Below are 24,064 nucleotides of genomic sequence, written 5' to 3' on the forward strand. Positions count from 1 at the left end.
TCCACGAAGACTCAGTCTGGAATACTCTGAGGCTTCCTGAAAGACTGCCTCCAGCCCTCAAGAGAGGTTACGTAGTTACGATTGCTTGTATAATTTTACAGCCATTCGAGGCCTTTGGCTTGGTTGCAAATGGGTGTCGATCGTCATCGTTCCTCAAATAGAAGTCTCGCAAAAATATGACGAAAATTTATGGCTTTCGATTTGAGTAGGGAATACTGTGAGTTTCTTAAGGTCCTAAAGAGAGAGAGAGAGAGAGAGAGAGAGAGAGAGAGAGAGAGAGAGAGAGAGAGAGAGAGAGAGAGAGAGAGAGAGAGAGAGAGAGTAAATAAAGCTCGTCCACGGGGAAATCCACGCCACAGTTAGGCATGCTGTTGGTCAGCCCTTACGCCAGCAGAGCTCACCCCCACCCCCCTCTCTCAGATTAAACTTAACAATCTTAAACCACCACGTGCTGCAAAGCAAGAATTTCCTTTCACCGGTTATACTATCACAAAACTCATTACGACATTTACAGGCTGTCACCCGTCCTGGTACTGACCAGGATTCATAGCGTACTCTATTAACCCTGGTACTGACTAGAACTAACAGTTCACTGGACTGTCGGTCAGCAGCGTTGCGCAATGGTCATTCCTCCCACGAAGCGCAGCCAACTCGTAACGTAACATTGAGGAACCTTGACCGCCTTTGGGGGCGAAGCTAGGGCCTTCGTGTAACCTGGTAACCAAGACCTCTCCTCTTTAGGTCTCGCTGTGACCTTCTTGTCCATCTACGCAAGCGACTAGGAATGAGAGGGTGGCAACATGAGGAGAAGCGTCCTTTCTAGGGAAATGATGAATGCTGCAGATGATGAGGGAGAGTTTTGGATTTTTTTTTTTTTCTGGTCAAGAACTTTGAACTTCCTCTCTAATGAAAACTATAGATATAAGTGAACACACACACCCATATATATATATATATATATATATATATATATATATATATATATATATATATATATATATATATATATATATATATATATATATATTCATTAGTCAGTTCATTGCTATATATTTTAGCGTGGGCGCAGTTTACATGCTGAGAAAAAAGAGATCAGACATCCGTCCATCTAATATTTTGTTATTACTATTGCTGCTGCTCTTAATACTACTTAATTATGACAACTAAATACTCGGTGTAGTGATATTCTTATAACTCACGTTATTCTCATTCTCCTTCAGATTTCGGCAATGTCGGAAACCAGGTCCTGCAGGGTAGGCACGCATTAAAACCTTGAAGGGGAAGGAAATTGTCAAAAGAAACCCGCCCCCTCCCCCCGCCTTTCCGCTGCCATCGTAGCACCCCACAAAAATAATAAAATGAAATAGGCTAAAGTAAAATAAAGTAAATAGCACCCCATGTCCAGCAAATGCCAACGAATAAATAGCGTTTATTTACAGGTATTTGATGATGATACTGCGAACCCCACACTTGCTTCACTGCCAGGTACAAAATGCACCGCTAATTAAGGTTAAAGAGGCTTAATGGAATTTAACAGAACGTGCTTCATTATGTAGCGTTTAATAATAATAATAATAATAATAGTTATTATTATTATTATTATTATTATTATTATTATTATTATTATTATTATTATATTGGCAACAGCATCAGTTTCATTTCGGACTATCGTACTGGACTTTGGCCTGGAGTTACTTCTCAAGGTCGTTGTAGCAAAAAGTTGAAAACTTTCCGTTTTCTTACTTGGCTCTGGCAATCCTGCCTAGAAACATTTTTTCCCCGCATAGCTTTCATATTTCTGAGCGTGAAAATATTTCTAGCAGATAGCGAGCTGTGATTTGAATTAATATTTACAATACCCCAACGCCGCTGTGAGTTTGGAAATCGACCCATGTAGGTTTTACGCCGCTGATCTTGAAATTAAGAATGAAGAAAGCTAGTCAAAGTTGCGTTAGAGGTTTTTTTTTTTTTTTACTATTTTTCGTCTTAGTTTCTAAGAACTGAACAACATTATTGGCATATGGGGCGGACCATTCACATTGGAGCATTTCTCATGCATAAATGTTTTATATTTATGGAAACAGAGCGTGTGTTCCTTGTAGCTGACACCATAATGTTCCTGAGTTGCTCAGTAGACGCATGCATTAGATAGATAATAAAAAGAATATCTCTGTTGTTGTCTTAAGACAGACTAACGTGTCCTCGCTCTTGTGGGTAACACGCACAAGTCAAACGATAGCGGAATGTGCTTATATAATAAATGCTGCAGCCTGCAGAACACGAAGGAAAAAGTGTATCTGCCACAGAATAAATTTGTCCGTGACCAGGAATACACTTCTGTGCGTGCCATCCACGTTTATATATAGAAAATAGGTGTTACACTACTCATTGCCGACACAGAGTACCGAATGTTCACTCGCCCTCATTCTAGTACCGTGTGGGAGCAAGTTGTCGAAAACAGTCCCCATAACCTGTCCTGATACTGGACATTTAACAACCTTGAACTGAATGTAAGCCGTACTGTATCTTATCGCCACTACGCTTCGATAAAGCTTGTATATATTTATCTGTTTCCCTGAGTCATACAGCTAACGTGATGGAATTTAACAAATAAAGCAGAACGACTTAATCCTGACTAATTTGCAAAACGAACTGAGATTAGGAGGACATTTTAATAAATTGGTATTTGCAGCTCACTGTAAATGTTAGTGCAGCCGTGCAGCCGTGGACACACGGATACCGCTGGGAACAACTGCAGGTGTCGTGTAATGAACTGCGTCGTTCTCCTTCCTGTCTCTTCCTTCGAGTATTTTATCGAGAAATCGCGAAAAGCCTTCCTCGCCAGTTATTACCCGTCCATTTTTCCAGGCAAAGACGGAAGAGCGAAAAGGACGAAATCGCGAACCGGATCGACCGCGCCTTACCCATAATGCAATGGGAGTGGCAGCCACATAATATGGCGGACACTCTTGAAAGCGAATTAGGTAAATTTCGAGTTATTTTCGTGTGTGGAGGGCGTTCGCGTGTGGAACCGAGTGCCAGGACGAGTGGAACCGCCGCCTCTGCCCCTGTGGAGGGGTTTGTGCAGGAGGCGAGGGCGCTAGAGGCGGAAGTGGCGTCCTGAGTGCAGATGTGGAGCTACGCTCTGTTTACATTTCGCTCGTTCGCCAACTCCGAGTGGCGTAATACTCAAATGCTAAATAAGAATCCTGGTTTTAGGGCCGCCGTCTCTCCCGGGATATTTCGCCCGGGGGGGGCCGCCCCTCCCGTTTTCCTCCCGATTTTCCTTCGGTTTGTGAGTCTCGCCCGATTTAGGGGAGGAAATCCTCCGCAGGCAGCCTCTCTCTCTCTCTCTCGCCCTCAGGAAGAGTTTGGCAGGATTCACTGACCCCGATTCGGGGCCTGTGGCTTCGGACTCCTCCTTCTGGTTGTGGTTATAGGCATGGCAGACTCGGCGCCTTTGGAGAAGTGCCCCAGAACCGTGTGGGGGGGGAGTTTCGCCCCACTTTCGGCAGTGGGTCCTGTTAGAGAGAGCATAGGCCAAAGCTAGCGTGGGGTTAGGCTAGGCATTTTTTTTCTTTTTTCTTTTCAGTTGCAGAACGCAGACTGATCGCTTCCTTGACAGTATTAAGAGGACTTACTTGACCTACGATGTAACATTCTGATATCCCGCTTGCTTGTTGCGATTGCAAGCAGGGTAAATTCTTTGAGTCGCCCATTGCTAGATTTAGTGTTATTTGAATGAAAGCTGTATTAATCCTGAGGGGAAGACTCTGCACGGAGATATTTTCTGTTAACAAAATGTTCTGGCTGAACAATATAGAAATGGGAGTAACCTATACTATGTAGCACAGGTGAGATCACTTTAGAAAAAAATTTACCAAAATAAACGAATGTGAGAAATAGACCATCTTATGTTTATGTTTTGACATGTATACCTGGGGGCTGTTACTAAACACGGCATCTCGCAGAGCTTTTAGCATATGAACGTGAAAAGGCAGTGAATTTCTCACATTGTTTTGGTAAATTTTTCAAGTTATCTCACCTGCACTGCTCCATGTAGTGCACCCGTTTCCTTATCATTAATTCAAAAAATTTCATTAATAAACAGTGTCCCCTGTGCAGTTCTCCCTTAGAATTACCCGATCTGTAGTGAAGTTTTTAACAATTGTTTGGTAATATCCATTGTGGTATGATGATTCCTAGGTGACTGTGTAAACCTTATATTTTCATGACTAGTTATTTGTGCTTTTATGCATCTCTAACCATTATAGTTGGTGCTAACCACTCATTTTTGTGGCTCTCCCCCTCCCCTTATATTCAAGCAACTATGGCGGACCCCATTAGGGTATTGGGATTTTTGGGGGTAGGCCCTTTACCAAAAGACAAGTGCATGTCCCAGTTAGAAAGTTAGGAAATGCATAAATCCCAACGTAATCGGTCAAAAAATCCACAGTTCTTGCATGTCGGTTATAACATCCAAAAATTTCTGAACGTGAAATAACAGCAAGCACAGATAATGAGATTCTTTTCAACCAACCCCTCCCTAATCTAGCACAGGGCACCCAGTCCTTACCTGGCCAGTACGGGCTTGCCTCTTCCTAGACTCTGCGCCCTAACTGGACCTAGATTTTACCATAAATCATAAAAATGAAATACAGAAATTTATGTCAGCCTGACCCAGTACATTGTGATCTAGCTGACAAGGGACACCTTTGGTGTCCTTAGCATTGCACACTGCATATTCCTGACCCTTAAGCTGGGAGGTGCACAGCTAGGAGGCATGCATTTTTGGGTGTCCAAATCCCAGTAATTATCTCATAGACAAAGTATCAGTTTAAGAGATTCATTTTTTATTTAGTAAAGGGAGTTACCTTACTTCAGAAGGATGAAGAGTCATTTTACATCTATATCATAAAAAATATCACTTAAGATCCGAAACACTTGCACCCAAGGCAGGCATTATTAAACTGAAACTACGGTGAAAACTGGCCCAAGTTAGAAACTAACATGTGGTTACTTGAGTAAGAATTTAGGAAGTTATCTTTGTTTGAAAAGGGCAGGCAAATTATTATGTAATGGAAAAATGGGAAGGCTCTCTTTGGATGATGTGGTACTGAAAAGTGCTTGTGCTTAATTCTTGTATCCTGTAATGTAGGCCACTGCCCCAGGTAGTCCCCAGTTATCGGCAATCCGGTTTTACGGTGCTTGTCTAGTGAAGAAAATCAGAGATTTTCGCCGCTGATTTCTGCTGATCGCCACTGATAATCGGGTATTGGTGCCGATACATACCTAAGAGGGGCATCTCCAGTTATCAGTGCTGAAAATCATCGATTTTCGCTTATCACGCCATTGGAACGGAACCCCCGCCGATAACCAGGGACTGCTTAATGGACTTGGAAAATAATGTAAGCTTTCATATGTTCATTTGTAAATGAATTATTCACCTAACCACTATGTTAATAAACTGACACTGATAAAAATGGAAACATAGTTTTACCAGAGTAAATGGTGAGAACTAAGCTGTAGGAAATTTATACTTATTAGTTACACCTAGGCTGAAGCTTTGCAACTTATTCAACCTAGCTTTCATCTCTCGGACCCCCTTGCAAATGTGTTTCATTGATTGGCATTCTTTTATTTGATAGACCCTTGCGTGCAAAAAATTAGCTTGGCATTAGCTTAAACTGAATGTTACTTTGTTTAATCATGGAAAGCTGGTGTTGTTTAGGTAGAGCTCAACTGTGCATTAGATGAGAAAGTAATTTAATCTATAGCTGTAGGTTATCTATTTTGGGCATTAGGCCAAAACTTGTTAATATTCTTTATGTATTTCCAGTATTAGGTAGGCTTCATTTTTTCAAATATCAAGTTGCCTTTAATTTGCCTTAAACAATGCTGTTACGCTCAAGGTAGGCCATATTTATTTGGATTGTGCCCTTGTGGACATAAAGGTATGTAAAATAAAAAATAAAAGTGAAGGTTGTACAAAGTCTGTAGCCTTGAGTAGGAGATTTATGATAGCGCACAGTAATTAAGGCCAGCGCTACAATTGTCAGGGTAGATTATTAAATAGTAGTGAATTATGGGAGTCATAAGAATTGTTTCATGTTGCCATGTCTTTCATCTAAGGGGGAGGGGATCTAGTGAAGGTATTACCTGAAACCATCAATTTTTTATTTTAGCCTTCCAACTTGTGCTCTCCTTTTTATTTGAGCATAACTTTATTCTCCAAAGATTTCCTAGAGTGTCAGTGCATACACATCTTCCTCTGGCTCAGGGCCACATCAGTCTTCTCTCCCTCCACGTACTGGATTGACAGGTTATTGGAGTCTTGTTCTCTTCCTCATTATCATGACTGGGAATTTAGGATTTCTGGCTGGCAGCTCAACTTGCCGGGCAGCTGAGAGTATCCTCCCACCTTTGGAGTAAGTCTCACACATGAAAGGCAGTGGATTGTGTTTCAGTTGGAACAAATATAAGATTTTAAAACTAATTTGTATTTTCCTAGATTTACAAGCCAGTCCTTTTTTATCGTAATCCTGCCGCAGCCACCCAACATAAGTTTTGATGTCGAAGGAAAAAGCATTTGATGATGGCGTGTGAGCGCGGGAACACACAAACCCCCCCCCCACTCATCCCCTAACCACCAATAACTCTTGTTACTAAATTTTAACAGCCATTTCTAGCTTGCACTGGGGAGTACTCATATAAAATAGCTCTTGTTTTTACACCGAGAAAATGTATAGATTAGTTAAAAAAAAATTTTTGTTTGGCAAGGTTGTGTTCTGGGTTTTTGGGATTTGTATATCTACCATTCATAGTGACATGATTGTTGGGCTTGAAAAGTAAAATATTGTACTGTAGCACAGTATGCAGGTGAAGCAACTACTGTTATTTGTTCTTCCCAAATCATCATCAACTGTTTAATCCCAAGTGGGGATCACTTTTTAAATGAGCCTCCTCAAGCAGTTTGAATGTCAGATAATATCGTGATTGGTTTTAGCAAATGTTTTAGAGACAGGTACCATTCCTGACTGACTCTCCCAAATATGAAATGAAGTGGTGGCTGTATGTGTGTTTGGAATGGATTTGCAGGTGACATTGTCATTGTGGATGAGGTTGCAGTTCAACAAAATGCTGTATTGGTTTTCCCATCTTGAACTGTGCTGTTTTTCCAAAATTCACAGCAGTTAAATAACTGCTGTTTTTCCAAAATTCACAGCAGTTAAATAACTGCTGAAAATAATACAAACTTTTTTTTATCCTGTAGTGAATCATTTTGGCTTTGTCAGTGATTTGCATTTTAGTCATTTAGTTTCAAGTAATTTTGAGGGTGCCTTTTTTTTTTCCTGATAGTTTTGATTAACACTATACATAGTGGTACTGCATACTACTAAACTTGTATTGTTAGTTCCTCATGGCAGTTGGTTCAGAAACTTAGTCATGCCGCACTTTTCCACATAATATTTCTTAAAAGACTTTTGGAAAAACTAGAAATTTTTGGAAGAGGATTTCCAGTAAAAATAACTTGTAAATAGATCTGCCTTGTTAGACATGGTAGTTAATTCTATGGTCAAAAGGTTAGATGAGAATCAAGCGTTAGTATAGCTCAGCATTCCATGTGAAAAGGGAATTATGCTTCGTTACGCCTTTCCATTAGTATTGTAGGGTTTCTGTATCTGTATACTGTCTATTGTTTTCAGGTCAGTCAGCGGAGCAACAAGCGGAGTTGCTCTTGACCTTCAAAAATGGGGGATTCTCTTCATCTTCAAGTTCATCCTCTTCCACTGCCTTTTCGCAGCCCCAGGAACCACCACCAGTATGTATACATTTGTTCTTTACAGATATGTGTAATTTTTCATTTAATCTGATTTAACTGTGTCTCTGCAGGAATACAAACCATCACCTTTTATGTAGGAGTATTTATCAAGTTGGTAGTAGGTGTTTGTTAGTGGAGAGAATCTCTCTCTCTCTCTCTCTCTCTCTCTCTCTCTCTCTCTCTCTCTCTCTCTCTCTCATCAAGTACTTTTTTTTTTTTTCATCTTTGGTCATGTTAAGACGTCTTACTACTCTCGAACAGACCATATTGAAACTTCTTTCATTTTTTATTTTACAGTACGTACAGTGTTATTGTTTTTTATTCAGCGTGGATTTGAATAAGAAAAGTGAACAACGAAAGGGGTGGAGGGTGTAAGTTGGCATTTTACACCTTTATTTGTGGTGTGTTAGTTAAACCAGTTTTGTTGTTCTGCAGTGGTGCTTGGAGTGTGGCTGGTCTCCATAGTGGAGAAGTTGAACAGAAGTGAAGGAAGTCTCTCTCTCTCTCTCTCTCTCTCTCTCTCTCTCTCTCTCTCTCTCTCTCTCTCTCTCTCTCTCTCTCTCTCTCTCTCTCTCTCTCTCTCTCTCTCTAAATGTCTGTAGTAGGGACAGGAGCTCCGGCTCATGGTTTGCCACCTCTAATCAATGCTTTGTCAGTATCTAGGAAGGTAGATAAGGGTTAAAAGTAGGGGAATGTTATCATGCCATTATACAAAGTGATAGAGAAGGGCCAGATCCCTGGGTAGTCTGTGTCCTGTGGAATGGTCACCCGGAGACAGCAGCGCTCGGGGGAGTTTTTCCCTCCCTTCACCCACTTACCACCACTTAAATACACTTTTGTCATTTCAGCTGCCAGTTATAAGTCTGGCTGAAGGATATGCCTACAGAAAAATACAAATTGCATAAAAAATGTATATATAATCTTTTATTATTTGAAGATTGAGTTTATTTTTTATCGTTGAAGATATCGACAGAATTTTATTAATTTATTTTTTTATTTTTATTTTTTTGTCATTAATGATTTTCTGAAAATTTCCACAGGATTTCTCTCCCTTGTCTGCTCTCGGACTGCAGCGAGTTGGGGAGGAAAGGGCATCACCATCCAAGGAACCCAGTATCCAGTTAAACAGGAGAGGCATGGTATGGCTGATCTTGTGTGTTGAGCAAATTGAAGTATAAGTAAATGAAAGTGATCACCTTTCTTAGGAACTGCTGCCTAGAAATCATTTCCTTGAATTATGGTAATAAAAATACAGAAGATTCAAGCCAGACCATTTGAAAACTAGGAGAGTACAATTTTGATTTGATTCTATATTTCTTAAAGGAAATTGTCAAGATCTTTAATATCTCTTGAGATAAGAGTTACCGTAAAAATTAAAATTAAATCATACAGTATAGAGTCAAAGGTTCAGTGTCCACAAATTTATTTAAAAGTGTGATGGAATTTCTTATTCAGATAGCACCAGAGTACTGTATTGCAATTCCTTTTATTGCAGAAAATTATTCTAGCATTAAGGTTAGAGGAAGAAATCCATATTTCTGTCCATGTAAGATATTGCATAGGTGAAATATGTAGATGATAGAAGAAAAACATTAGTAAATGCTGAAGCAATCCACATTGTTAGGTATTTCATGTAGCTATTTGGAAGCTTGGTCATGATAAATACAAACAAATATTTGGTCCGGAATAATTTTTGTTCTTTTCGTTTATAGTAATAAAGGGCAAGTTATATAACTCACAAATAACATTTTCGTCCATCTTGCAGTTCTACTACTAAAGATTTCTTTATCATCGTTAGTTGCTGCAACATTCCTGGGTCCAGTGGTTCCTGTATTCTGTTATTAATAAGCACTAATTCTTTCTTAAGAAGGCATTGCACAGTATTTTTCGTGTTTAGGTTCAAGTAAAATGAAGAGGTAATGATAAATGTGTTTCTCATTTTTGTACTGGAAAACTTTAGTACCATTGTCTTTTTTTAAAGTATTTTCATTTGCAATTTTGAAAACGAAGGTTACATGTGGCAGGACAACTTCAGTCCCCCATGTTAATTGTATGCTGTAGGAACACCACAACACATTTAAGTATTACCGTAATATATTGACCATAGCAAGTTGTAAAGCTTCTTAGGTCACACAATGATTTATTGTGCACTGGAAACTTAAGAAAACACATAGTGGGTTACATGACTATTGATTTCTTGTTTTGAAGTACCATATTAAACTGTGTCTGGTGTTTATTGTCCACTTTACTCTCATGAATTTGTTTCTGCAACCTTATGAGAATATATGCTTGTATATGTGTTCAAGGAATTTAGTGTACATTGAAGAATTGATGCTTGCCATTAAAATTATGCAATTCTGATTAGATGAAGAATACAGAGATTTTACTTCTAGAAAGAAGTATGCTATATGGTTGATTCCTTGAATTGCTTTTATTGGAAAGATGTATGAGAATTCTTGTTAACCTTTTGAGGTTCTGATGAAGATTACAGTCATCATCAAAAGATATTTTTTTTATAGATATCATAACAACAAAATTTGAATATGGCAAATATGAATGTTTGTTGTTGTCGTGGAAACTGATATGATTTACGACAGATTTTTTAAAAATTGACATAAACTGTTATTCCACTGGCCACTCAAGAAAATTTTACACTTTTTTTTTTATTGACATAAACTGTTATTCCACTGGCCACTCAAGAAGATTTTACACTTTTTTTTTAATACACTTCATGGTATATGTGGCTCAGATATTAATGAAATTCATATAACAGGAAAGGCAGTTAAATTACCATACTGGTACATTGTATAAACAGAATTGGATATCTTTGTTCTCAAATATATCATAAATTTTTTCAATAAAAGTAATAGTTTTTTTGTTACGACTAACAATTACTCATGATATTGGAGATTGTTTTTTATTTTTTGGCATTTCTAAGCATGTAATGACAAAGACCGACTCTAACTACAAGTGACACCAGATTCATTAAAGTAACACAAAGAATAAAGTTACACAGATTGCTCAAAGAAAATTATTGCTAAGCATTTTTGCTCGTTCAGTGAACGATGGGTGTTCTGGCTCAGACAGATTTTACCTCCCTCCCTCCCTCCCTCCCTCTCTCCCCTCTCCCCCTCTCCACCATCCTCAAAGGGTTAATAAGTATATTTTTGAGTTTCACATGTTATGCGGTCTTACAAATGCATCTCTATCACTGTTTCTGTGATTCTTCAAAAGTGACATTTTGGTAAATCTCCTTTGTACTTGAATTTTAACAATGCTGAGTGATAGGTGCATTGTGTTACAAGATGCAAAGGTGGTTAAAAAGTCATTTTTACCTCGGAGTATTTGTCCTTTTTTGTTGCCTTTCATTTCATTTGTTGTTTTGCAGCCTGCACGAATGAGGAAGAAGAACCGTTTGTATTTTGACGATGATCTTGTAAGTTCTCCCACACAAGTCAAGTCCCCCAAAAAGAGTTCCAGAGGTACCCCCAAGAAACAGCTTAATCCACAGCCAATACCAAGCAGTCCATTGAAATTAGTAAGAATTATTTAGGTTTTGTATTTTTTTGAGTCTGTACATGTAATCAGTTAATTTTATTTCCTTTTAGTACTTTATCACTGCAGTGTATTTCATTTGATTGCTTATTTAATATTGTATTGTGTTTAAAACTACAGGAGTATCACTTGTTTATACAGTAGAGGAAAGTCAAATGTTTATATTTAAAATATATTTTTGCCTAGATGTTTTGCATATGAAAGAAAGGGGTTTCTCTGTTATTTGTAATTTATAGAATTACGGTATAAGAAAAGATGAAATAATCACTACCTATAGTAGATATAAATTTTTTTTTTTTTTTTTTTTTTTTACAGGTTGATGGTGTAATTCCTTCGTCTTACACTCCAGAGGTAGGTGTGAATTTCCATATGTTAAAGAACTTACTAAGTTATTTTTTTCTTGGTGTTTGTTGCTCATATATAGATGTGTTGTGATTATGCATTTGATTTTTGGATGAATTATGATGTATGATTCCCTGTGAGAAGTTTGATAGTGTGAAATGTACAGGGTGTGATGGTATGTGCACTTTTGTCACCTGTGAAGATTGGTATTCATTCTATTTGTTCTTTTTGCAGCAGTTAGGAATGCGTACCTTTTTTTGAGTAACCCAGAGGAACTTTGTGTTCACTCTAGTACTTATAGTAGATGGCTTCATTTATGTATTGTAATTTTTCAATTTTTTTTTGCATTGCATACTGTTAGATAAGTAAGCATGATTAAAAATAATTTGGAAATAGTAAAATTTCTTAATTTTTAAAAATTTATTACAGGAGCCTCAGACAATAACAACACCTGACAAAAAAGTAGCCCAGCAGAATGGAGTCAGACTTAGAAATTTCTTGAAGCTTCCCCAAGCACACAAATGGGTTTACTTTGAATGGTTTTATTCAAATATTGACAAGTGAGTAGCAGAATACAGTGCTATTTTAAGTTGTTGGTCTTCAGAAAGTTAATGCTTTCCATTGCTTTTGGGACTCTCCCTACCAAGGATTATATTTGGTTTAGGAATTATGAGTCTCCAGTTTTATTAATGGTGGTATAGTGTTTTATATGGGACAGTTTGAAGTGTAATATTGATTTTTTTTTTATCTACTGTACTTGGCAATCTTTCAAGTACCAAGGATTTGGGTAATATAAGGTCCACAGTATAATGATGTCAAGCTGTATTGCATTCATTCTTCATACAGACCCCTATTTGGAGGTGAGAACGACTTCCAGATTGTATTGAAAGAGGCCTTTCCACAGCTGAAAACTCGGAAATTATCCCGCCGCCAGTGGGGAATGATCCGTCGAATGATGGGTAAACCCCGACGTTGTTCTCAGGTATGATCTTACTCTTGGTAATTTCATGATGCATTGCATTTTATTTCATCTGCTGGATTTTTGCATTTCTTTATTGGTAGGGGTCCTAATTCTTTATGTAAAAAGATAACAGGAGACTCGTGAAAATTAAAACTAACCATTTTTGTTGTTGATCTATTAGTAATTTAGGGAGGTTTTTTCTTAAATATGGAATTTTTAAAATACCTATATATTGTGAAGTATTTTAAGGAAACAGTCAGTTTTCTAAGATTAGTAAGGAATTTTAAGGAAACAGAGTCAGTTTTCTAAGATTAGTAAGGAATTTTAAGGAAACAGAGTCAGTTTTCTAAGATTAGTAAGGCTCGCCCAAAGGACATCTTTAGTAAGACATGTAAGTTGATACTGTTAAGTGAAAGAAATAGGAAGGCCAGGTGAGAGGAGACCAAATGGTTAGAGGGAAATATAAGGCAGGAAGTTATGCAGCCTGGGACAGTACTTCTTCCTGAGCCGCAGAGTACGAGTTAAAGGGAAAGGCAGGGTTTCATAACTCGCACGTGGTTAGCCAGAAAGTCAGTTTTCTTGGGGTTGCAAAAGCTTTCTGTTGTAGAACTTTTTTTAATGTTTTCAGATGATCTCTTATTACTTAGCAATATGTGTTAATAGTAAAGTTTGCGGGTTTGTAGCCTGACAAAAAAAAAAAAAAAAAGATACCGAGTTAAAGTTGGCTGCTATGGTTTGTTAGCTTCATATCCCATGCATTGCTCCCTCTCCCTTCTCCAGATCTTTGATATGTCTAAATTAATCTGTGAAAGGTTTTTTCCAGTTTAACACTTCACCATATATTAATCCAGGTACCATTTGTTACAGTAGACTGATCAGGAAGATGTCTAGAAATGGTTTTTCATGATTAAGGTATTTTCTTGAGAGTTTCATTGATGATTATGTACTGACAATTTCACTTCTTAATGTACAGGCCTTTTTCCAAGAGGAGTGCCTCGCATTAGATAAAAAACGGCAAGTCTTAAGGCTGTTGCAGCAACGGAAAATCACGGACATAAACTCTCTTAAAGACTTTCCCTTGCCAGATCAAATTCCAATGCAGCTTGTCATTGGTACAAAGGTTTGTATTGCATCTTGTAACAGAGTACAGTTACTGCAGATATATGAAAATAAATTTTAACATTTTGAAGGGCATAAACATGGGATGTACATTTGCTTTGTATAGTTGAAAATTTTAAGAAGTCTCCAGTGAGCAGATCAAATCTTAGTTTCACTTAATAGTATTTGATCTTTCAAGACCATCTAAATGCTATCAAGTCTTTTAGTACCAGTAATTTAATAGACTTATCTTTACTGTAATTAAGCAGTCTAACACAGTTTATGTAATTGTCCAAGCTTCAACCAGTAACAAATATAGAGGCCTGAAGGCAAATTCCTTGAAGAAATTTTGTCAGAATACTCAATATTTTCAGTTCATGCATTTGTTAAATTTGTAAAAAGTTATAATGAATTAAATCAGATTTATATGTAAATATATGTATTGAGAAACAGCTATTTGGGCTAGCCCAGTAAGAGTTAAGTCAGTCACATGGTTAAACTTTGATAATAGTTTTTCTCCATTAAAAGAAAATTTAACTTCTAATATATTTATACTCTCACAATTCGTTGTGCATTTTCTTTGTACGTCAAGTTACATTGATAATTATTGTCTGAGTCTTTATGCAGGTTACAGCAAGAATACGAAAGCCAGAGAATGGATTGTATACTGGTGTCATAGACGCAGTTGATACATCAGACAACACTTACCGAATAACATTTGACCGTCATGGAATTGGAACACATTCAATTCCTGATTATGAAGTCCTGGTAATGTTCAGAATTTTTAGTGGCAAATGAAGTTGGAATTATAACAATTCATCTGGAAACCTATTTCTTTCATGAAATAATTACTTGGTATAGTTGGTAGTTAATTATTTTGTCTCCCTCAGTCTTGTTTTTTTATTTTGTTTTGCAGTCAAGTGAGGGAGCAGAAATTATGCCCCTGTCAAGCTTTTCTCAAAAATTCCGTCCAAGGCCGCCCCTGGGAATGGTTACCCCTCCTAGACCCATTTTGCCGAAGCTTGAACCTGGAAGCGGAACTGACAGCCCTGCACTTTCGCTCACTAATGATCCTATATTAGCTCAGTCTCCTCTGAAATCTTCAAAGTTATCAATGGAAGACACTCTAGGTGGATTCCCTGTCAAATGCCTTGTTCAAATTGTAAGTTCTCTGGTTGTACAGTAAATGTTCTTGACTGATTACAGTGCACCTTAAGAGTTTATTTTAGGTATTATTAAAGGATGTTTGTAGCTCCCCTTGGGCCCTTAGCTATACTCACTATTAAGCCTTTTACTCTACCTCCACTCCCGCATCCTTTCTCTTTAGTCTTGCTGTCCAACCTCCCTAACTCTCACTTCTTAGTGCAACTGAGTTTTTCTCCCCAGTTCCACCTTTCAGTTGTACAGCACTGTCTTTGGTGCTGAATGGACAAAAGCATTCCAATGCATGACAGCATAGACTTCATAAATCAGAACAAATTGTACTTCACTGATTTCATAAAGATTTTAAACCGGGAAAAATATGGGCTATGCATGGTAACTGTAACACAAGATATAAAAATTCCCCAAGGGACAGCTGTTATTTTTTTTTTTTTTTTTTTTTTTTTCTTCCCTGTTTCCCTGAATACTATAGTTTACAGAAATTCTAGAAGTCTGTGGAGGAGGGTTTTGAAAAACTGAAACCTTTATAAATAAGGAGTGTGGATGTTTAATATAAAATTTTGTCATTGTTTTGATGCTTTGAATCTTCATGGTTTGGTTGTGGAATGAAGATGCATGTAATGCTAGTACAGTCTACCAAAAGGGAACTTCATAAAGTTATTTAACAGTCTTGAAAACAAGTTGTGACATTTATGTAAAATTTTCATCTGTAATTTTCATTAGTGAATTTTATTCAATATTTCTGCATAATCAAAATTTATTCTCATAAAGTGAAATGATAAAGTTGTGGCTTAAAACTATATACATGTACTGTATTAGTATTTGTAAATCTGTTTAACTTTGAAAATACCTGAAAAATGATTGTAAGAATTGAATATACGTATCGTTCTTGCCTTTCTTATGTACACACACGGTTTTATGTGGTCCTGTGGACCATCCATTAATGTCTACTCTCACATCACCTATATTTCCTTTTCCCTTTTACTTTCATCAGTTCCCTCGTTTAAAAACAAATCCTTCAGGCTGGCATTTATGTTAATGGGTCCATTCTCTTTCTTATATGTTGTCGACATTTGGAAAAGAAGCAACATTCACAGCGGTTTGTTTATGTGATGTGTCTGAAATTAGTGTACTAACTGGAAATTTTGGGGAGTATGGTATAACAAGGATAACCCTTTGGTTTCTAGGTACAGTTGTCAAAGATATTAAGAGCAAAGCGTGAAAAGATAGGTTCCCTCAGAGAGATGAATGAGCAAGCTGAGAAGCAGAGAAGCTATGGAGAGGAGTTGAATGTAGAATTTCAGCGTAAATATGCAGCATTGGTACTAGAAATAGAAAAGCTAAACAAGGACCTGAATCAGTATCTTTTGGCTGTCCAACAGTTTTGCCAAGAGGTAAGTCTAACCCAAAGATTTTGTATTTGCAGATTATGAAAATCTTGACTTCCATATTGTGGATTGATGTCTTGTAAGAATTTTTAGATATTCACCATGAAATGTAACATTTAACTCATAACAATCACTATTGTAAGTTCTTTTAGGTGAATTATGCTTGATTGTCAGTTTTCTTAGAAAGGATGTATTTTCTTTTCCTTTTTTGTATATGTAAATTAAGCCAGGAGAATTATGGGTTCACTTCTAAGGTTTGTCTCTGCAGTAGTGCAAAGTTCAAAGTATTAGAATACTAGAATGTATTTTTCTAATTTGCATTTGTTGATTGTGTATTGTAGATTGCTCCAGAACAAGGAATATCTGCACCTACCTTATTGCCAAGCCAAATTAGGGAGAGATGCTATGAGGAGGCAGCCACCATTGTAGATGTTACAAATCACTCTAGTGGTTCTCCTCAGGTGTCGAGTGCTTCTGTGCTTGATCTCATAACTAAACTTACATCACTGATGCTTCAGATTAAGGTAAGTTCTCTATCATCCAAGACATTTTTTTTTATGCTCTCAGCCCACCATCACCTAGTACTAGATCACCAAGTAATTGACCTGTCTGTGGCTCTTTGTTAATTATGAGAAAGCATTGACATCATCCCCAGACCAATATTATGGGCATTCTTGTGCCCTGGATTCCTGTCAGTTATGTAAAGCTACTTGAAATTATCCGTGAACAAAGTAGGTGCAAGTTTAATGTTGTTTGAGTCTCATCAAGTGAATTTGCAGTGAGTTGTGGAATGGTACAAGGAAGGTTATTTCACCTTTGTTATTTGCCCTTCTCTTGTACTTTATGGTGAAAAATGCTACGTAGGGGGTAGTGCCATCACTGCACCTCATGTGGTGCACTGTAGGCATTACTTGGGTCTTTGCAGCAGCCCTTTGGCCCTTAGCTGCAACCTCTTTCATTCCTTTTTCTGTACCTCCATTTATATTCTCTTTCTTCCATCTGACTTTTCACTCTAACAGTTTTTTCCATAATGCAACTGCGAGGTTTTCCTCCTGTTACACCTCTCAGACCCTCTTACTGTCAATTTCCCTTTCAGCACTGAATGACGTCATAGGTTTTAGCTCTTGGCCTTTGTCCTGAATTCTATGTTCTGTCTGTCTGTAGTGAAAAATAAGGTTGGACATGGAAGGGAAGGTTTAGATCAGAGTAACAATAGAAAGTGACAGAAAGGATATGGAAATTATGCTGTTTTAATCAGAAAAACACCCCAAAACTTATAAAGCTTACTAGTATGTATTACATATAGAGAAATGAGATTATATAAATCCAAGAAAAAAAAGTAATGAGGACAGTGTGTACACAAAGGAATGGAATAACATTAGATGAAGAAAGGATTTAGGTGATTGAATTTATCAAATATTTAGGAACAACAACAATATCCACTACAGATTCTCCTGAGTATAAATTAGTTAAAAGATTAAAAAAAGGCGGCTGAATAAGATTTGAAAAACAAGTAGACTAAAATTGCCTATGAAAGTAAGCTTATACAGAAGCCTAGTAGGATCTGTATTGTTATACACATGAATCATAGTATGACAATGAAACTAGATCCAAAAGATTTTATTGGTTTGAAAATGAAAATGTAAGGGGAGCAGTAAGTCAGATGATAAGAAATGACTCACTAAGGGACATTAAGAAAGTTCCATGTGTAGATAAGATAACGATGAAAGCGAGATGACTTAGACATGTTCACACAGCACCTGGGGGAACAGTACATGATAGTGTCAGTTTGGGCTCCTGGGGGCACCAGAAGAGGTGGAAAATATAGACCTACTTTAATGAAAGTGTGTGTATGGAAGCTGGAGATCAGTGGAGAGAAGAAGGCTAAAGACCTCCAAGGTAGTATGATTTTAAATATGCAGATAAAGCCTTTATCTCACATCATATATGGGTGACTGGGAGTCAGTGTTTTACGCTGAGGGTTCCAGAGTCAAGTTAGTACTGGAAAGTCAGAGGTCAAATATGAATTTAACTTAAGCTATAACTTTTGAACCGTATGAGTTGGGACGTGATAGTTGGCATGCTACTCCACTAGCAATGCCAGTGTGTGGGGTAAAGTCAGGTTCATACTAATAGGTCAAAGGTTAAATAAGAATTTGCAGGATTTTATTGTATTTTCATTAAAGGAACATTTTGGCTCAAGTTTGGAAATCTAATGCTGCTTTGACAAATATATTCTTAGTTCAAGTTGTTTTTTGTGAAAAATGTTTCTTAGAAATGCTAACCCCCTCCCCAGCAGCTTTTTCTTTTTCCTTACTTTATATTCATTCCCTTTGGTCTCTTCCCATGTAACTGGTAAGCTTATTTACCTGCACCCTATTACCTCTGGCTTAAGAACCAACCCCTAGGAAGTATAAATGGTACGGTGCACCCTCATTGTTATACACCAATTCTCTTCGTTTTTTAGGTCTAGGTTTGATTAGAGGTTTTTTGTTTTTCTTTTTGTTGGCTCTTTGGATACAAAAAAGCAGTATTTGTCTACAAGGATGCCAAAGGTATTCAGATATCTTTGGCAAAAGTGGTTGAGTTGTTGAAGTTTGGTAGGAACGTAGTGAAGTTGCAACAGATGAGTGAGGGTATAGGGGGATCCGCTCGCTCACTCGGTATGCATTGCCAGTTTTTCTTCATCTGCATTGCCATACAGGCATACTGGACCATCTTTCTCGTACTTCCTTGTTTGGGTGTTTTGGCTTATTGTCCAATTCTAATCATGGAATATGTATTAGAATGATGGTGCCTATTATGGCCTCATGAAACTGCATTGAGTGTGTCGTCCATAGAGGTTCGTTAGTATCTTGTGAACACACCACCTGTATTGCCTCTTCCTTGCCTGAGCCTACCTTGAACCCAGCTGCTTCTACTGGTATTGTGTCGTGGTCTGTGGGCAATACATTCAGCTTTAAGATTGAGAGTGAGTCTCCATGTAAAAGGCAAAGGCTTAGTATATTCTTGCAAACTTTAAAGATAATGTTAATTTTTCCTAGATATAAAAACCAAGGCTTGTCATAATCCAGCCTCTAACCAATCCCTCATTTGTCCCTGTTGCTGAAGGAAAAAGTGATGCTGCATACCGAGTGAGAGGAAGGTTCCCTGCTGAAGGTATCCATGTAAAAAACTTAAGGGTTGTATATGTAGGAAAAATGGAAATTATTTTGAAAATCATCAGTAATGCTTCACTGGCATTGAATAACTGTAAAGTATAATCATGTCTTGTTTCAGAATTTGGCTGAGACTGAAGTGAGTGCCTTTGAGTTAACATCTCTTCAAGAAACACTCAATGAGATAAGAAATTCGCTAGATGAGTCAAACAAAGTGGCATTCCAGAATAACATTGAAGTGCATTTGACTCATATCATGTCAGCTGTATCTCAAATGGGTACTTTACAAGCCTTCAACAATCACAATAGCAATTCTTTATAGAGCAAGTCAAGGGTCATACTTGTGTAATTGAGGTTGTCATTGAGTTTCAATCATCTCTGAACATATGTAAATGTCATACGTTTTTTGTACTCTTGTTATGTAGATAAGAAATTTTGTTATGTAGATATGAATGTATTTGTCACTGTGCATCCCAGGGTCATTTAGCATTTGGTCAAAAAATCTGTGAAACCAATATCCATCATTTTACTTCCATTGATTTTTAGACATGCAGTAGACTCAGTGTTTTCTGGGGATGTTCTTTACAGGATGTAAGCCCAAGGTTCAGTGCAGTCAGATTTCAGGTACACTTGATGTATCCATAAGTATGTGTGTTTCAGAAACTGACTGTGTGAAATCTGGTGGTTCAGGCAACTTGTTGAAAGTGGTCAATAATAGGCATTGGGGAAAATGAAGAAATTGTCAGTCTGGTAGTAAAGAAAAGGAAGAATGGCCACTGAATCAGTTCATCATAAGGTTGCTAATTTACAGACACTTGTTTTGTATTATGTGGTTTTACAAAATGATTCATTGTTCATCTGTGTAGGTACATTCCTGGAATTTTGAATCCACTGTATGTTTATTTCACATTTATTTTACAAGATTGAGAAGTAATGGTATACATTTAAAGATATTTAGTTTTGTTGTTACTTTTTACTTTTTTGCATACATTTTTTATGCAAGTTACGTTCAAAATATTTCCTTTATGCCAAAGACATTTCTTAAATGACTGGATGAAAATTATGAACTGACTACTGTGTAAGGGCATTTGAGTAAGGCTATAAGACCTCTCATTGATGCTTTAATATAAGGCATTTTTCCAAAACTGCTGTATTTTTGTCATCTTTCAAGGAAACAGCTTCCAGAAATGTGTACAATACAGTTTCTTCTACTGAACTAAGTTAGTTCTCTGTTGAAATTATTTGAACATAGTCTTTCATTATTTAACAGAAGGTAGGGTTGTGCAACACAAAGTTTTAATTACACTATTTGTATATATGATTGGGAGAGAAGTTACTACATGAAAACCAAGGGCCAATTACTTGATATCGTAGTTCTACACGTAAAAGAATTTATAGCTCTGATTTGATTATGTCACTTGGATGCATTTAGTGTCACAAGTCTCAATAGTAGCAGTTTTCAAAGCTTTCCCATAGATGTTACTGAGCTGAATAATTTCATTGTAACCTCTGGGATATTGGTAGACTTTGTCATTTTCTTTCTAAATCTTTCAGCCAAAGTGTTTGAGGATGAGAATTATTCTTGCAGGAGAACTATTATGTAAACAGATAAACAATTGCATTGACCATGAATTAAATTAGTAATGATACAATGATGACCTTACCATTCGATGGGTAAATATATATAGATATTAATCAGCTGTCGTTACCATTTTATGTACATAGTCCTGTAATAAAAAATATTCATTGCTGGTAGGATGTGAATATTTTTTTGTTACAATTGAAGAATACAGAATTATTTTTGTACCTGAAAGTTCAACATGAAGTTCACTATGGTAGTTAGTCTTTTGTGTGTGGAGCTATGATGCCTTGGTTGAATTTGTATTATTTGCAAGGATGCATCCATATTTGCCTGAAGCTTTTATTTTGTAATTTGTAGATTATCAGTGATTGGCCTGTGCTCTACTGCTTTTTGTCTTTACCTGGTCATCTGTCTGTGTTTGGTATCTTTTCACCTATTAGAGCATTCTAATGTACCTTGCTTAAATGTCCACATCTCATTAAGGAGAAAATCCTGTAGGGTCAGTCGTGTATGAGTATAAAACTCAGTTATGTGGTTACATTATTAAATAATATTCAATTCAGACCACTGCTTCATCTCTAGAATCTTGAGGTTGAAACTAAGTATTTGCTATATGGTGATAAGTTGAGTGATACAAAGTTGAAGTTGAACTGTAGTGATTAGAAACCAAAGAGAATGGATGAACAGGGTAATGGAGAAAGCATTGCAGCCCAGGTGCCATGTAAGGCACAGTGTAGTTACTATCCTCCTGTGATGGGTGATTGGTCAAGGTTATAGAAGAATGCAAGGGTTTTAGCATTTGGAAGTTTACTATTCACACGTGCTGAGTGGACTTAACAATTTGGAATATTCTTATGGATGTTCAGACATATTTTTGTGATTAGTGGACCTGGAAAAGTTTAGTTACTACCACACAGCTAAAGTACTTACTTGTTATTGGTTCTGGAACATGAGTAATGATGTTGACAAATGCACAGAATTATAATAATGTGGAAACTTAGGTAGGTGTCTTAATGTTGTAATTATCTTCTCTCGATTTTAATAGGAAGTCTGAGAAGGAATTGAGGCAGATAGTGCACAAACTCAGTTTATGTAGAGAACTCATGTCTAATTCCCAACGAGGAAAATCTGACATAAGAAGTTGACAAAAGCCTTGATTGTACATTTTATTATACTCTACCAAAAGTCAACAAGAAAATGACTATTGACCATTGAGATCCATGTTGGCCATATCACAGTTGTAGTCTTACGAGTTCTTGAAGCAGTTAACTTCTGAAGTGGATGCATCTGTTTTATTTATTCATTTCCTTTTTTCTTTTATTGTAATTGACATTTTAAATTATTAAAGGTGAAATGATTTTAATATATGAAGCCCCTGGCTTAGGCAAACCTAAGTAGAAAAATTTCTAGTCCATAGTTTTAAAAGATTTACGGTGAATAAATATTCTAAGCAACTGGAATTAATGTACTATTTTACATTTTATAGTTTATTATATTAACTATTATTATAGTGTTAACATTGTCGTTGGAATTGTTTTCTGATATGTGGAATTTATAGTTTGCTGCTCTTGTCACTTTCTTCTGAAATTTGCTGTTGCTTGAGAGTTGGCTCATTTCATCAAAGCAAAGGGGACATTTATTTAGCAGTTGCTGGTGGTAGTTATAGAAATGTTGATTTGGTCAGTGGGACAGTCTTAACAGATGCATTGTTGCTAATTGATCCAATTTATAGTCACATTTTTGGTAATATATTGTCGGTATTCAACATGACACTTAAATCATTCATAACTTAGTGATATCTCTTGATTTAATGTGAAATCACTGGTAGTAAAGTCTGGAGACTATATGATATTGTAACAAAGATGTCTATTGGGTTTGACAGTCTAGAGGTCAACATCAGGTCTCTCTCTCTCTCTTTAACATCTTAACACCATACGGCCCCATTAGGGCTAGGGCAGTACTGAAACGAGGCCAGCTTAATCCAGACCAGCCTACTTTACTGCAGAGCTGTAATCTAGGGATGATGGCATGTCCTGTCACTAGGTCTCAGTCATTGATAACCCCCCACCCCCTCAAGTATGGCTCATTATCTTCAAGCATGTATGAGATTGTATATGGTATTCTGCTTTTTAAATTAGACAAGCACCAGCAGCAGCATGCTAAATAAGTATTGGTTGGTTTGTTCCAACACATTATGCAAACCATTGGTCCTTTACATTAGGAATTACTTATAGCAAAGCTGGAAGTAATTCCTAATGTAAAGGACCTCAGGTTTGTATAGTTAAGAAAATTACAATTTACTTTAAAAAATTGTGATTTCTGTTTGGTTGTCAGGTTTTCTATCATGACCAGAAATTATTTATATATATAAATAAAGTGTGAATGGTTCTTTTCTCAACCTGTTTTGGTCTGAAAAATTAAGTGCTCTTGAAAGTCTATTTTAATTTTTTCTTTTCATGTTTTATTCATGCAAAGCTGTATGGCCAATATTTGAACAGATCAGAAAGAGTAAATTTGTAAAATCAAACAGCTTTGTTAACATTTCAGACTTTAATGCAGTAGTTCAACTTTTGAGATTATTAAAGCCATGAGTTGGAGTTGAGAACTGGAAATAATCTTTTTCTTGAGGAGATTGCTAGCTTCACTTTTTCTGTTTGTTGTAAAGTTTGATTTACCTTCAAAAAGTGGCTCTGTGGGGGTTTAATGTATATAGGATCCTCTAAATGTAGTGCAGAGTATGTTGCTATATGTAAATATGTAAAGATATTTTAAACATTGACTTTTAATATCCTATTTCTTTGCTGTGCCTGATTTAATATCCTATTATTTTGCTGTGCCTGATGTATGGTTTTTTATACAGTCCAGCAATGGACTTTGTTTCTTTGTACTGTACACCAGTTGTTAAGAATGTCCCATGCAATGGTACCTTGATCAAGCAAAATTATTTTGTGGTTCTACATTAGCGATGGATGACTTCTTGGTAGAAGTGATATACTT

The 24,064-nt window shown here is 36.8% G+C and overlaps 1 protein-coding gene across 1 annotated transcript; it reads left to right on the forward strand.

Moving 5' to 3' along the window:
- Nucleotides 1-2,814: 2,814 nt before the first annotated feature.
- On the forward strand, nucleotides 2,815-23,840 carry LOC136845029 (protein lin-9 homolog). Its single transcript, XM_067114720.1, has 13 exons — nucleotides 2,815-2,984; nucleotides 7,707-7,822; nucleotides 8,863-8,961; nucleotides 11,211-11,360; nucleotides 11,693-11,728; nucleotides 12,149-12,279; nucleotides 12,566-12,701; nucleotides 13,654-13,800; nucleotides 14,406-14,546; nucleotides 14,695-14,940; nucleotides 16,127-16,333; nucleotides 16,669-16,851; nucleotides 19,607-23,840. Exons 1-13 carry the CDS (start codon nucleotides 2,930-2,932, stop codon nucleotides 19,805-19,807), a joined length of 1,848 nt encoding a protein of 615 aa, XP_066970821.1. The 5' UTR covers nucleotides 2,815-2,929; the 3' UTR covers nucleotides 19,808-23,840.
- Nucleotides 23,841-24,064: the final 224 nt, after the last annotated feature.

This window comes from Macrobrachium rosenbergii, chromosome 13 (assembly GCF_040412425.1).
Source record: "Macrobrachium rosenbergii isolate ZJJX-2024 chromosome 13, ASM4041242v1, whole genome shotgun sequence".
In the NCBI taxonomy this organism is placed as follows: Eukaryota; Metazoa; Arthropoda; class Malacostraca; order Decapoda; family Palaemonidae; genus Macrobrachium; species Macrobrachium rosenbergii.